The sequence below is a fragment of the Poecilia formosa genome, unplaced genomic scaffold (genome assembly GCF_000485575.1).
Source record: "Poecilia formosa unplaced genomic scaffold, Poecilia_formosa-5.1.2 Scaffold1181, whole genome shotgun sequence".
In the NCBI taxonomy this organism is placed as follows: Eukaryota; Metazoa; Chordata; class Actinopteri; order Cyprinodontiformes; family Poeciliidae; genus Poecilia; species Poecilia formosa.
The window spans coordinates 6,083-19,804 of record NW_006801120.1 but is presented as its reverse complement, the minus strand read 5'-3'; the positions used below and the strand labels follow the sequence as shown (position 1 = coordinate 19,804).

Genomic DNA, 13,722 nt, shown 5'->3' with positions numbered 1-13,722 from the left:
ACGAGGTCAAATTTGTTAAGCATGACGAGTAAAGATCCTGAAAATAAATAACATTTATTTCTGTGGCATGATCTCACACTGAAAAGTTTAGAAAAATCCAACATTTTGAGTGAATCAAAGGGGAAGGACAAATTCCACACACACAAAAAAATGTTTTGGTGTCACTGAAAGCTCCTAAAATAAATAAAACTTAAGTTTTTTTATTTTTATTGTTTTTAAGTTGATGGTGTCTAGGAAGTTCAAAGCAGTAACCAATTTGCTTTCTGTCTCATTGGGGGTGTGAATAAAACAAAGACTCATAGGCCCATTTGTCAGACACATAATAATGCAATAAACAGGTTTAGAGTGTTTTGTGAAGATTTTGTAGAGATTTGTTCACTGCTTGCATAAACTTCCTACCACTGTTACACCCTGCTTTGCATAACAAATCACCATTTTCATTCAACAAACAAACAAAAAACAGTGAAGGTGTTCACGTGGTTATTACTTATGATTCCTAATACAAAAAATTTAAGAAGGCCAAATCGTGGTCTACAAATTACAGCTAATTACATCTTTTTCAACTATTAATCAGAGTACTAATGAAAGATAAAAATCTATATTTTTCTAAATATTTATTTATAAGAATTTAAAAACAAAGTTACTCAAACGATGTATGTTCTCGTCTATGAACTTAAAAACATGTAAACTCAGCAGACATGTCTTTGTATTTATTTAATAGGCAATTAAAAAATATATTTCTAAGGTGGAATAAAAACACATTTTGAAATCACTGCTCCACATGGAACATGTTTGTCGTAATAGTGAGATAAAATCTGTAAGTCATAATGTTTAATAAAGCAAAAATAAACTTTTGTTTCCTAAATACGCAACTAAAAATAGATGCAAATACCGTTTTTTTTTAAACAGTTACATGTATCACACAATTTTAAATTGAGATTGAAAATCACTAACAAACCAAACCAGCAGTTATTGTGACCTCTCTGAGCATTTCTTGTCGGCCACCCCGGTAATTACAGGACACCGGCTCAACCAGCGAGGACGACGTTCGTGAAACAGCTTTTGGCTGTTTTCTAACTATTTCAGAGCACGAAGGAAAGTAAATATAGTGCGATTTCTTATGCTTTCTTGGAGTTGGCGAGTCAAGCCTATTCTTTTTGAGTCTTCCGTGTTTGCGGCCGCTCTTTAAAAAAGGCTAGTGTAGAAACTTGCTTTAAGCGTAAGAGGTTCCGCAATGACTTGGTGAAACGCAATTCACGAAATGTAAGTTTTACCACTATTTATGCCCACCTCCTTTTTGTTGTTTGTAAATCCTGTAAAAATTTACTGAGTTATGATCTTTTACTTGTTTACATTGTGTACTTGTATGAGTATACACGCATTTAAAAAGTCGAAAGACTTTCCGGGTGTGTCATTGAATTCTCCTCCGCCCAGTCAAATGGGGAAACAGGGAGACCCTTGTATTGTGTGCGCGTTTGACAGCATAAACAATCTAATACCCAACTAAAAATACCGTCAAGAGTGAATACAGTGATTTTTTTTAAATATATGTATAAAATACACTGTATTTTTGTAAACGACTTTTTTCTTAACTGTGCATATTGAATGAAGTATTTTCAAACAGATCTTCCAAATGCGTTTATGTTTATTTGAAAAAGACTAAAAGCTTATGTGCAGGGTGTGTTTCTTTATCTTAACAGCAAAGCTTCATCAGGCTCAAATATTAGTTTACTCCCATGATAAACAAGTCTTACTAGAAATCTTATCCTGGGTGGCTCCTTTTATGTTTGTCCTGCCTTCTTATTGTTTTTCTGCAGATGATCACTCTTTGCTCTGCTTTCATTTACATTCTTGCCTCTCTGCCGACAGCTGGTGGTTGATGAAACACCCATCTACTCAAGAGGGAATACATGTAACTTTCAGGTAAATTATTATTACAATGATGTATCTTTTATAGTTTTTATTTTTGTGAGTTTACATGTCTGTGTTTTAACTCAGTTGTCGCAAGTTCCATCAGTAATGTTTTGTATTTTAATAATTTTTCTTCCTGTAGGCCTCAACTGCACTGATCCATCAAAGAGCAGCTGTTAAACTGGATGTTGACAAACTGAACTTAAGGCATCGCTGGAGACTATCCTTAATTTTCTTCACTGATCAAATATAACTAGATTACATCATGTCTAACCCAACCAGCCAAGTCAACCATCAGGCAGCCTACTTGTCTCTCATGAAAGGAGTGAAGGAGCTGGACTTTCGTGGCCCCTGTGTCCCCAGCGACCTGCTGCTGATCGGAGACCATGCCTTTCCTTTAGCCATGAACAGCAAAGGTCAGGTCCTGATGGCTGCGTCTCTGTATGGTGCTGGGAGGATTGTTGTTCTGGGTCATGAAGGCTACCTGACTGCCTTTCCTGCTCTGGTGGAGAACGCCCTGATCTGGCTGCGGGGTGATGGATCAAATGACCCTTCTGTATTTGTGCACAACAGCGTCAGGGTGGTCAGCGACAACCTCAGCAAGTCCACCTTCCAAGCACAAGTGGTGGGGGGCTTTGATAGCAATCTGAAGACCGGCGTGTATGTGACGGATGCGTACAGCGTTGGTGCTGACCCGAAAGACTTGGTGGCCTTCATGAAAGCTGGAGGAGGGGTGCTGATAGCCGGCCAGGCGTGGAGCTGGACTGCAGATCACCCTAAGGAGAACACACTGCATCACTTTGATGGAAACAAGGTGTCTGGGGTTGCAGGGATCTACTTCTCTAAGAATCCAGCAGAGGAGGAAAACCTCCCAGTCTACCCACAGATCCCATCCTCCTACATGGCTGTAGTGTGAGCATGCACTCCATTTCTTCTAATTTATTTTTAATTTTTCTTTGTTTTTAGCCCAAAACGTCCGAATAACATTTCTTTTTTTGCTTTCATTTTGACTTTAAGAAAGTCAAAATGAAATGATAGTGATATTCACTATCATTTGTGAATGATAGTGAATATTGCTATCATTATAGTAATATAATATGCTGTAGGATCCTATAGCATATAGGATCCAATAGTATCCTATATGCTATAGGATTGTTTTTGACAGAAATTCAGAGTCAACCCTTTGTTTAGTGTTGAACTGATTTTCTGCTCCCACCTTTCTGAATCTGACATGAATATCAGCTCCAATTCTGTTTTTCATTTTTAATAACTCTTCTTTACACTCTGCTTTTCAAATACAGAGTAGGGAAGGATTTTGAGGACGACTTGCAGTTCTTACTTGATGGTGTTTCAGAGCTCGCCATCCCAAATGGTTCACTAGCATCAGAGGTTATGGTCCATGGCCCGCTAGCATTTCCAATTGGTGTAGCAAATGGTGGGCAGGCATTTTTGGCCGGAGCCTATTATGGCCAAGGTCGGGTCATCGTTGCTGGACATGAAGGAGTTCTGAGTGCTGAGGTAAAGTTAATGGGAAAGTTGTGTTAAAACTTTGTAAGGTTTATCAGAACATCTAGGTAACTTTTTTTCTTTTGTTGTTTCTTTCAACACCCAATACCCAGGCAAATGCTTCATTTTGGAAGAATGCCCTACACTGGCTGGACGAAGGACGAAGGGGCGTTGTTGGAGTAGCACTGAATAATGGGATTAATATAGCTACCAACTCAGGCCTAAAAATGGAGAAGACGGGCTTCAAGAAAGACCTGAGTGTGTTTGTGTCTCCATCCAACCCCCAAAGCCACTGGGAAGAGATCCAGAACTTTGTAGCAGAAGGAGGAGGTCTTCTGATTGGAGGACATGCCTGGTACTGGGCACAGAGCCATGGTGGAAAAAACCCAATGACAGAATTTGGAGGTAATAGACCTGAATAAATTATTATAAAACATCATAAGTAAATGCCAAGCACTTTTCTGCTTTCTGAATATGCAGCACCTTACACCTTTATTGGAAAAGCCTCGAAACAAATATCCACATCTTGTCGATATTTATCAAATACCATTTTGTCACACGTAAAAAAGTTTTAATTTGAGCAGGAATTTAGGAATGTGTATTTGTCTTTTTTTTTCCTTCCTTTCCTTTAAATTTTGTTTCTTTAAAGAAATGTACTTTAAATGAGATTGCAGGTCATATTTTCCAAACGTTTCCAGGGTGAGATTACCAATCAGCTATGAGGACAGGACAGACAAAATCCTGGATCTGCTCTGGGAATGGTCATTGTTTAATATTTCATATTGCATTTAATGTCTGGTACTCTGACAGGTAGGGTATTATAGATGGCTGGATCAAATTTGACTTTAGAACTAATTAAATGCATTTAAATGTTAAAATCTATTATGAGACAAAAACAAGAAGAACTTAAAGTTTGGAGGCTGATGAAATAACTGCATTCAATTACAGTGAAATTACTGTTGAAAAGATAAAGGATTGCGTTTGTGAAACTCGGACAAGAACTCAATCGTGACTGATTGATGACAACTTTGTTTTGAAACCAATGTGTGAGAGAAGTTTAAGTTTGCTATAAGGACACAACGAGGACAGTAGTGGAATTGCAAGTTTTGTGGCAGATATTAGAGTCATGACCAGGTCTTAGCTGAGCTGTGGTGGAGTTGCCCTTTTTCAGGGAGGTTGGAGGTTTTCTCCGTCCATGAGGATCTCCTTCACAAAGTCCAAAAACAGTGTCATGTTATTGTATGCATTGCTGCTTGTTTGTCTTGAGTTGCCCTGTGTACTTCTGACCCATTGAATGTTTTGCAGGGAACAAAATCCTAAACCAAATGGGGTTGAGCCTGTTGAAGTCAACTATTCCAGCAGGTTCCCACAAGGCTCTGGATCCCAGCCAGGCCATCAAAGACACCTACCATTTCCGGCATCTTTTGCACCGCTTTGCAAAGCATGTAACTGTGAAGGAAAAACTCAGTAAAGACGAGGAGGAATTCCTCAAAAAGCTGGGCAGCGACTGCTCCACCTACTTGAACATGAAAGCTCATGACTCCTGCCACTACTCTCAAGTGGTGGCAACCCTCACAGACATCTTAAAAAAGTCAGGCATGCCACAGGTGAGGAGAAACAAAGACGCTTAAAATATTTTAAAACTTGAACCAAGTTATCAGATCTCTGACCGGCGGTTTCATGCCTTAATATCTCATTTTTATTGTTATTTCCATCACCAAGGTGAGTGAAAAATGCCCAGTCAAAAGCCCCAAAGACCACCTTCTGCTCAACATTGGGGCAGAAGTTTACAAGGTTTGCCCAAATCCAGACGACCTCCTGCCGTACCTCATCAGGGACAATCCACTGCTGCCAGTTGTCCACAATCACAGGGTCAAAATTGATGTCAGTACAGAAGGTGTGTGTGTTTTTTTTTGTTTTTTTTTGGTATACATTCCTTATGGATAGTTCCCCAAGTTCATTTTATGAATTTGATAAGCTTTGTTTTTGAGAAAACAAAGCAACAGGAGTTCTCTACAGGGAATCACTGGCTTGGCCAACAGTTGTCCTGCAGCTGTGACTGACTATCTCAGCAGCAAAATGATACAACTTTGCATCTGACAAAGTTAGACCAAGATTGTTAAAGTAAATTATATATGGATGGAGACCCAACACTGAGTTTTGTGGCACCCCCTTGTGGACTGTAATAAATTCACAATACAAACCATCATATCTAATGCACTGAGACCCTTTCCAGAGGTAATTTGAAAATCATGTTACTATCCTGTAAATGTTGCCATTGGGTAGTACTATACCCACCTTCAACATGTTATATAATTTCTATGCATATGATATAAGCTTTATTTCAGATGTACAAGCAGAGGTACTGAATTGTGTCGAGGCAATAAAAGGAAACTTCCTCCAGCTAAACTCTAATAAAACAGAGAAATAAATCCCTTGTTATTAGCAGTTTGTTCAATCTTAAGAAACCTTGGGTCCATATTCATAAGTTGTCCTCCTTTAATACCTGCATAAAATCAAAACCCTTTTGTGTTCCGCCTGTGAAACACCAGAAGGTTAGGAGGTAGCAGATATGGAGATGCTTGTTCATTCTTTCATCCCATCTTGTATTGATTACCGCAGTGCAATATATTCATCACCCAATATAACTATCCATTGCAAAGCTAGCTTACGCACACGGTCAAATGAGGTAATTTCTTTGCTGTGTCTTTCGTTTTTTGAAAACTCTTTTTTGATTTTATCTATGAAAAGTGCATGTAAGTTTAATTTCTTAATAAACACTAAAATGGATATTGGTAACTTTGACCTTTTCTGTTTGTGCGTGTTTATCAGGAGGAGAGGAGTGGATCAGCACAGGTCTCTACCTTTCTCCTGGTATGAAGACATATGTGGCCATACCAGCAGATATCGTCAACAAAGGATGGCAGGTACTTTACATAAAATCTGTTGCTGTATTAACGCAGAAGTGTTTAATATGACATTATTGCCCATGTACTTGCAATTATTCCTTGCTCATGTTATAATAAGAAAGGGGCTTGAATGAAGCTATGAAGCATCCTCCCAAAGCTTTAACTTGTACTTTATTATACCCACAGATTCAGATAGGCTGTCAAACAGATCACCTAAATGCCGCGGAGTTGAAGAGAGCTTCGTGTGTCCACGTACGCTTTCCTGTCAACTCTGAGATGATCCAGGTGTCGAACCTGTGGGGAGGACTCATTTACCTTGTGGCCCCACCCAACACACAGGCACAGGGGTTACAGGCTTTTGTACAGATGGCTGTCCCTGCACCGTATTATAAATCAGGTGAGTGTGGTGGTGAGAACTATTGGATGCCTAAATCAAAGACTATTCTAGTCAGTAGGTGTCCAGTTACAGATTTAGCATTGACCTCAGGCATTGGAGGTTTAAATCAATTACCAAACAAAAGTAGTGATGGCAAAGGTTTTAGTTTGCTCTTAAAATAAGATTTACAGTCTATTGTCCAGTGAACAAAATGAATTCAGGAGAAATGTTTCTTCCAGGTTATACCTTTTAGACCTAGCAGACCAGCAACCCACTCAAGGTTTTTAAAGCATGCTGCTTTCAGCCCAGTTTCCCTGTAAATTACACCTGTAGCAAATTATTGTATCACAGTGGTAATGTAAAAAAAAAAAAAAAGATGGCTACCAATCTACATAATTGGAGTTGCATGCTGACTCTGCTAGAGCCATTTATTTTCACAAATCTCATCCAATTTTGGATAAGTTAGAGTCCCTACTGTGACTTTTTCTGTTTTGCCACTAAGCAGCTAAATATCCTTTTAACTTATTGTTTAACGTTTTCTGGTCAACAACAAAAACCTATTAATCATCGGCAGTCATTGTCTTCTGTTCCAGACTACACTCCCCATGTGGTAGTGCATTTGATGTGTTTCTGCTGAGTTTCTTTGTACTTAGCAGTCACATTTCCAGGTTCCCTGTTGTGATTCAATAAGATTGCTCCCCTCAACTGGAATTTCAGCTGGGAACAATGACATAAGTCAAGCAGCCCCAGGTTTTATACCCAATATTGCTGCTGTGACACAAATGTTCATTTGCTGTTTGAACACATAAAACGGATATACAAAATCAGCTCCTACTGCTAACATGAGATGGCACCAAAGCAAAAGGAAAATTACGCTATTTTTCTGATTTGCAAGTAGAAAGCTCCTCAACTTGGATATGATATCAATAACGGCTCCTTCTTCTGAGACAATTTTGTTAAATTGAATGAAGTATGTTACTTCATTCCTCTGTTTTAATGGACCTTTTTGTTATTTTCTTTTCAGGTGTTACGACTCAAGCTGAATGGTCGTTGTTGTGTACGGCCCCTTCACCTTGGGCGGAGTTGGAGTTTGACAACATCATCCTCACCGTACCCTCTGATGTCGTCAGACGTCTCGATCACCCCGATAAGTTGGCGATCCTCTGGAATGACATCATGAAGGCCATCGCTGACCTGGCTGCCAAACCCCACAAATTTCCACGGAAAGAGCGTTTTGTGGCAGACGTTCAAATTTCTCACGGTTGATATTTTTATCTTTTACACTTAATTCTTTATCCTGATGAGTCTCCCAAACAGTGCTGTCATCCTTCATGCTTTTATCAGGATTTTATTGTTTTTTTTGCTCAGGTTTTATGCATGCAGGTTATCCTATAATGGCACACAGGGGTTCTGCAACTGGGTTGGTGGATGTTGACCATGTGAAGACCAAAGGCATTTGGGGTGCCATTCATGAGCTCGGACACAACCAACAACGAGGCTGCTGGGAGTTCCCTCCACACACCACAGAGTGCACATGCAACCTGTGGTCAGTGTACGTGCATGAAGTGGTGTTTGGGATCAAACGGGACAAGGTAAAGGAAAACAATGCCTAAAACAGTTTTTTTTTTTTTTGTGAAGCAAATTTCGTAAACATCTCCTATTTTAATATTTAAACTACAAAGTTCTGCTACACAGTTCGTTTTACTGTGGTTGTTGCAGGCTCATGGAGCGATGACTTTGGAAAACCGAAATAAACGAATGAAGGACTATATACAAGGGGGCAAGCAGCTCAGCGGCTGGAGCATGTGGGTGGCCCTGGAGACATACATGCAGGTAAGAGAATGTTAAAAAATGTGTTTTAACCTAATAAAAATAATCCTCAACCCATTTCATATGCTTCAATCTTTTTAAATGGCTTAGTGAAGGCCTCTGTTTGTTCTTGTAGCTCCAGGAGAAGTTTGGGTGGGATGCCTTTAAGAAAGTGTTTGCTGCCTACCACAAGATGAACAACTTTCCCAAAGAGAACAAAGGGAAGATGAACCTGTATGCAGAGACGTTCTCCCAGACTGTGAGCATGAACCTGACTGGATTCTTCAAAGCCTGGGGATGGCCTATCGAACAGGCCACTGAGGAGAAACTATCCAGCCTGCCTGCTTGGACTGATCATCCAATGGTCTGAATGGCAAAGAGCTGATTGTTACTGAGCACTGATGTGGTTATGAGGACCAGTTTCTTTAGACGAACTTTAGTTTGGGGTAAATTAGCTACAAGTCGTGATGATTTTCCTGCATTTTCACCTTTATGTATAACACTAAAAAGAGAAGGATATATATTGCATGCACTTTTTACCTACTAGTATGGCATTCTAGGGAAGAGGAGAGCAGAATATAAAAACGTGGGAAATGTTACTTTAAATTATTTGCACACATCACACCTGGGCAAAGGATTTCAGGAGTTATTTAGGTTTATGTAGCAACAAAGATCTTATGAAAGGGGCATCAAGGGATAATTGTATCTCAGATAAAAAACAAACAAATGGAAGACCAATGTGCTCATTGATTATGTATTCATGTTCCACACAAATTATATTAGGATGATTTTTTCTATGAATTATATTGTTTTTCTTATTGCAATATTACATGTTAATCATTGCTGGAAAAACTTAATTTTGGGGTCCATTTACAGTATCCAAAAAGCTGCTACATGGCAAAAATCAATATAACAAAAACACTTTTGAACCTTTGAAGCAGGGAACTTCTTTTCTACCATCTCTGCTATCTCAATCCCTGCTGCAGGGCGAATACGAGCTTATATCACTTCAATTCAAAAACACTTTATCTCAAAGGAAAATTAAATAAATGAATATCAAAGAAGGAAGAAAAAGTTGCGCTCCTGCTCAGTTGTCTTATTTCATTTTCTGTGTTGCATTTTTGTTGCTCTTGACGCTTTAAATTGACTTTTTAAATTAAATTTTAATATACCTTTGCTTTAAAAGGGTCATTATGGAACAAATAATGCAAAAGTTAATCAACGAAACTCTTTTTATGCGTGTGTAACTGAGGCTTGTAGAGCCACAGATATTTCAGTTTTTTTTTGTTTTTTTTTAATTAAAGCATGTTCTGTTTCTCAGGTGGAGTCTCAGAACATAGAGGTCATGTAGAAACACACGTTTCTACACGTTTCTGCTTCTTCGTCTGTATTTTTCCTTCCAGGCCTGTCTGTTCATGTTCATTTAGCTTTGGATGCCAAGCCACAGACATGTCATAAAACATTTCCATAGGTTGACTCTTCCCTCAATAACTCCAGTGGAAAGGCGTCCAGACTGCACCTTTACGTCTTTATTTGAGTTAACGTCAGTGTTTTATTCAAATAATCCTCTGAATCATATATATTATCAAACATTTAACATTACTTAGCAACATGTTTTTTTACAACGTTTTTTTTTTTGCTTTGTGCAAAAAAACATGTTTGCACAAAGCAAATTAATTACAGTAAAACAGGAGAAAAAGAAGCTCTAATTCTTCTGTCAAAATTACAAAAAAATAGATTTTACAGCTAACATAATTGTTTTCACTTTCTGAAACCCCTTTGACGAAGAAATACAGCAGGCTATAATGTATTTATATGAACATTAAGAAATTGCTGCTCATATTAGACTGAAAATTCAGATTCAGCACAAGTTCAGGCTCTCAAAATATTCTCACATTTCACATTGAAAATAAGAAAAACTGAATTCAAAAACAAGAGTGTAGAATATGCATCCATAGAATAAAAACAGTCTGTAAATGAGGCACATCTGTAACAAAAATAAGGCTGACAATTTTTATATTCACTAAAAAAACTTGAGATCATGAAAAACAGTGAGCTCACCCCTCAACATACAGTATTTAACCAAGGAGAATAAAAAGCAAAATTTTGTGATTTAAATAATTCAACATACCATCTAGTTCTGTTAAATAAAAACCATAAAGTTAAAAGTTACTTCTGCGTAAATTTCTTTGTTCCAGGAAACAAGATCTTGAACAAATTTGGCTTGAGTTTGTTGAGAGAAACGACAGCAGGTGTCTACAAAGCTCCTGATCCCAGACAGGTCAACAATTTCCATTTCCGTCGTCTCCTGCATCGCTTTGCTGGTCATGTTCCAGAGGATGGAGAACTCACCAAGCAAGGCGAAGAGCGCCTTAAAAAACTGGGAACAAATTGTGCTTCCTTCTTGAGGATACAGGATTATGGCAGCTTCTGCTACAGGCAGATTCTGTCCCTTCTGACTGACATCTTGAAGAAAGTGGGAATACCCCCACAAAATATTTATTTAGCTGTAGGACTTACAACTATTTAGTTTACTTGTTTTGTAGCACAATGTTGAATATAAAATATAGCAATATCTTTCAAAATACTGACTGATAAAAACAACCTATGGGCACCAGTAAAGCAGAAAACACTGTTTTGTACAGTCAAAACTTGTGGCAGTAACTCAAATCTGCATTATACACTGTTTCCTCGACATCAGAGTAGTTTTGCAGAAACGACTTTCTTTAGTTGACTTGAGCAGTTGTTTGCCTCTCCTCATTTGACATTTCTAGCTGCAAGCTCGTTTTATGAAAAAGTTGCCAATTTTTTCACATTTCAGAGCTTCCCTCTTTTTTTTCTCCATGCAACTCTTGCTTTTTCTACTTTCCATTTCTTAAACACCACTGACCAAAAGCATTGATGTTTTACTCCTGGGTACATCTTTAGAAAAAAAAAAAAAAAAAGACAGGAAGGCCGCCAGTAGATCCATGTGGTGACTTCATGCTGCTCTAGTACTGCCATAGCTTGAATTTATGTTTGTTGTAACTTATAAGAGAAGATTGAGACAATGCGGTTTTGATCCAGCAGCATTTACTTAGTTTCTAACAGCAACATAGTAGAAATCAAGGCAGGAATGGCCGCGCCACCTGGTGGTCACAGTCATTACGACATGTACTGCTTCAAAACAGTAAACCGGACATGGCCTGTGGGACAGCAGTCGCTGTGTACATGATCAATCCAGTATCATATCTGTATACCGGCCTGATTAAAAAAAAATAATAATAAAAGATGACCTACCTTGAGCCCATATGTCAGACCGACATATGGGCGCTCCAGGTTCGGTATACCGAGAGAGAACCCATGTCTCCCGGCAAATCGTTTTAAAAACTCCCAATAGTTTTCCCCTATGAGTGGAGGTGAAACACAGATATTAAGTCTGGTAATAGCTGTAAATATTTTTGGTTCACTAAAGTAATTTATTTATTTATTCAATATCCCGCAGTGCTGATGAAGCATCTTCTGCTGTTTTGGTCGAGCAAAGCAGGAGGGACTTTTGTTTGTGTCTCTTTTTTGTTTGCTTCATTTGCTTTTTGTTTGCTGCATTTGATTTGGTTTTTATTTGCGTCATCTCTTCTTGTTTGCTGGATTTCATTTGTTTGCGTCTCCGTTTTTGTTTGCATGTTTTCTCTGTTGCTGCGCATTTGCACCTGTCGGCCACCGTACCTTGTTGCTGACTTGGCATACACAGGTTACACACAGGCCGAATATTTCATAGAAACTTCCAACTCAATACTGGTCATTCCAAATGTTCATTATAATCACACCTGAAGGAGATCAGTCCATTTGTTGAATGTGCTTTAGGTACTGTAGATACATTAATTCTAATTGGGCTCAATAGTTTCATCCCTTATGTAACCAGGATAATTTTTCTATATTAGATGTAGTTTAGTTATTTTATTTTCTATTTTGTTAAATCTAATTTTATTTTGTTTTATTTAAAGATCTAATTTAAAAATCCTCCTTTGTTTTATTTTTTTCGACACTAACCGGGCGAGAGCAGGGTTGTTCTCGCGAGGGTTTAATGCCATGTGACAGCTGCACGTCAGTCCTAAATTGACAGCCACTGCTTATATTGCTGCTAAATCGCACCTTGGGTAGCAGACGCTGTGGGACTTTGACGTGCAGGTAGGCTTGGGTGTTGTTCCCAAAGCGGTTTTGCTTTTGAATGTCGATTATACATCAATCGTATACCTCTGTTAAATTACAGACATATGGTCGTTCATCTGAACGCTGAAACGATCTTTGTTTGTCAAAAGAGGAACTGGTAAGTGTTGCTCGGGAGCTAGAATGCTAGCGCTAGCCTCCCAGCCTGTGATTATACACTTGCATAAAAACACATTTGGATTGAAATTGCATGTACATGTACATTGATTGTCGGGCCTGTTTGCGCAGGCCAGGTGTGTTCCAGACCCCACCCCCGCTCGGAGTAGTTGAAGGATCTGGGACACATTAAGAATTGTCTGGTTTTTGTATACTGACCGGACTGGCGAGCTAACCATAGCGGATTCAGGAAGTCACCCATAATCTGAGGAAACATCTCCAAACCGGAAGGAAAATTCAACCAACCACTTCACAGCTGGAACTAAATGACTATTTTTGTTTTTTCCCTTTCGTCACCGACAGAGACTTCCTTGGTTTAAGGAACTGGACTTTAAAGCTGTGAAACAATTTGTATATATTGTAAATATAAATACACTTCATTGATTGTGCACTCTCCAGTTGTATGTGTCTTGCAATTTGCCACTACCTCCAGTAGACGAACCTGGAACCTAGTTTTTCACTTAGAGTGACGTTGATTTGGGTTTTTTAATAATCTTAAAATGTAACTCGGGTTACACTTACATTTTCAGATGGCATTTCATTAGATTTTTTCTTTTCATTCTTTAGTTAAAATTTAGAGCCACACAATAAAATGCAATACCAATCTTTGCAATGTCTTAAGACAATACCTTGACAGCAAGACAGTCAAGTAGAAAATAGAAAAGGAAACTTTATTGTGGTTAGCAGTACAGTTGTTTTATTCACTTTGCTGAAATAAAACAACTTTCACTTAACTAAAAAAATACTCGAGACAGAAATTGTTTTAGAGTCACTAGATACCAAAATGATAAGTTTAATTTTATTATAAATAAATGTTTCAGGTAACTTATGATTTGATGGTGGGATATG

At 38.4% G+C, this 13,722-nt stretch overlaps 1 protein-coding gene and 1 long non-coding RNA gene across 5 annotated transcripts; both read left to right on the top strand.

The window, feature by feature from the left end:
* The first annotated feature begins 1,001 nt into the window (after nt 1-1,001).
* Nucleotides 1,002-9,315, top strand: LOC103132641 (TRPM8 channel-associated factor homolog). Of its 4 annotated transcripts, none has more exons than XM_016667496.1 (13): nt 1,002-1,099; nt 1,870-1,923; nt 2,054-2,823; nt 3,213-3,429; nt 3,531-3,822; nt 4,723-5,024; nt 5,140-5,314; nt 6,250-6,344; nt 6,513-6,723; nt 7,727-7,963; nt 8,071-8,294; nt 8,422-8,535; nt 8,648-9,315. In XM_016667496.1, exons 3-13 carry the CDS (start codon nt 2,177-2,179, stop codon nt 8,879-8,881), a joined length of 2,748 nt encoding a protein of 915 aa, XP_016522982.1. In that variant the 5' UTR covers nt 1,002-1,099; nt 1,870-1,923; nt 2,054-2,176; the 3' UTR covers nt 8,882-9,315. The 4 variants fall into 4 exon arrangements, with proteins under 4 accessions (XP_016522982.1, XP_007544502.1, XP_007544501.1 ...); XM_007544440.2 differs by lacking the exon at nt 1,002-1,099 and adding an exon at nt 1,171-1,263; XM_007544439.2 differs by lacking the exon at nt 1,002-1,099 and adding an exon at nt 1,218-1,263 and having other exon boundaries at nt 1,818-1,923.
* Nucleotides 9,316-12,481: 3,166 nt separating this feature from the next.
* Nucleotides 12,482-13,267, top strand: LOC103132640 (uncharacterized). Its single transcript, XR_475595.2, has 3 exons — nt 12,482-12,678; nt 12,761-12,817; nt 12,946-13,267. It is a non-coding gene; the product is annotated as an uncharacterized LOC103132640 (long non-coding RNA).
* The last annotated feature ends 455 nt before the right edge of the window (nt 13,268-13,722 follow it).

Bases quoted from the DNA above. Each gene is read 5' to 3' on its own strand.
- LOC103132641 (XM_016667496.1), top strand. From the start codon at position 2,177: ATGTCTAACCCAACCAGCCAAGTCAACCATCAGGCAGCCTACTTGTCT. The intron at 3,430-3,530 runs GTAAAGTTAATG...CCCAATACCCAG, and splicing joins AAGGAGTTCTGAGTGCTGAG to GCAAATGCTTCATTTTGGAA. The intron at 6,345-6,512 runs GTACTTTACATA...TTATACCCACAG, and splicing joins TCGTCAACAAAGGATGGCAG to ATTCAGATAGGCTGTCAAAC.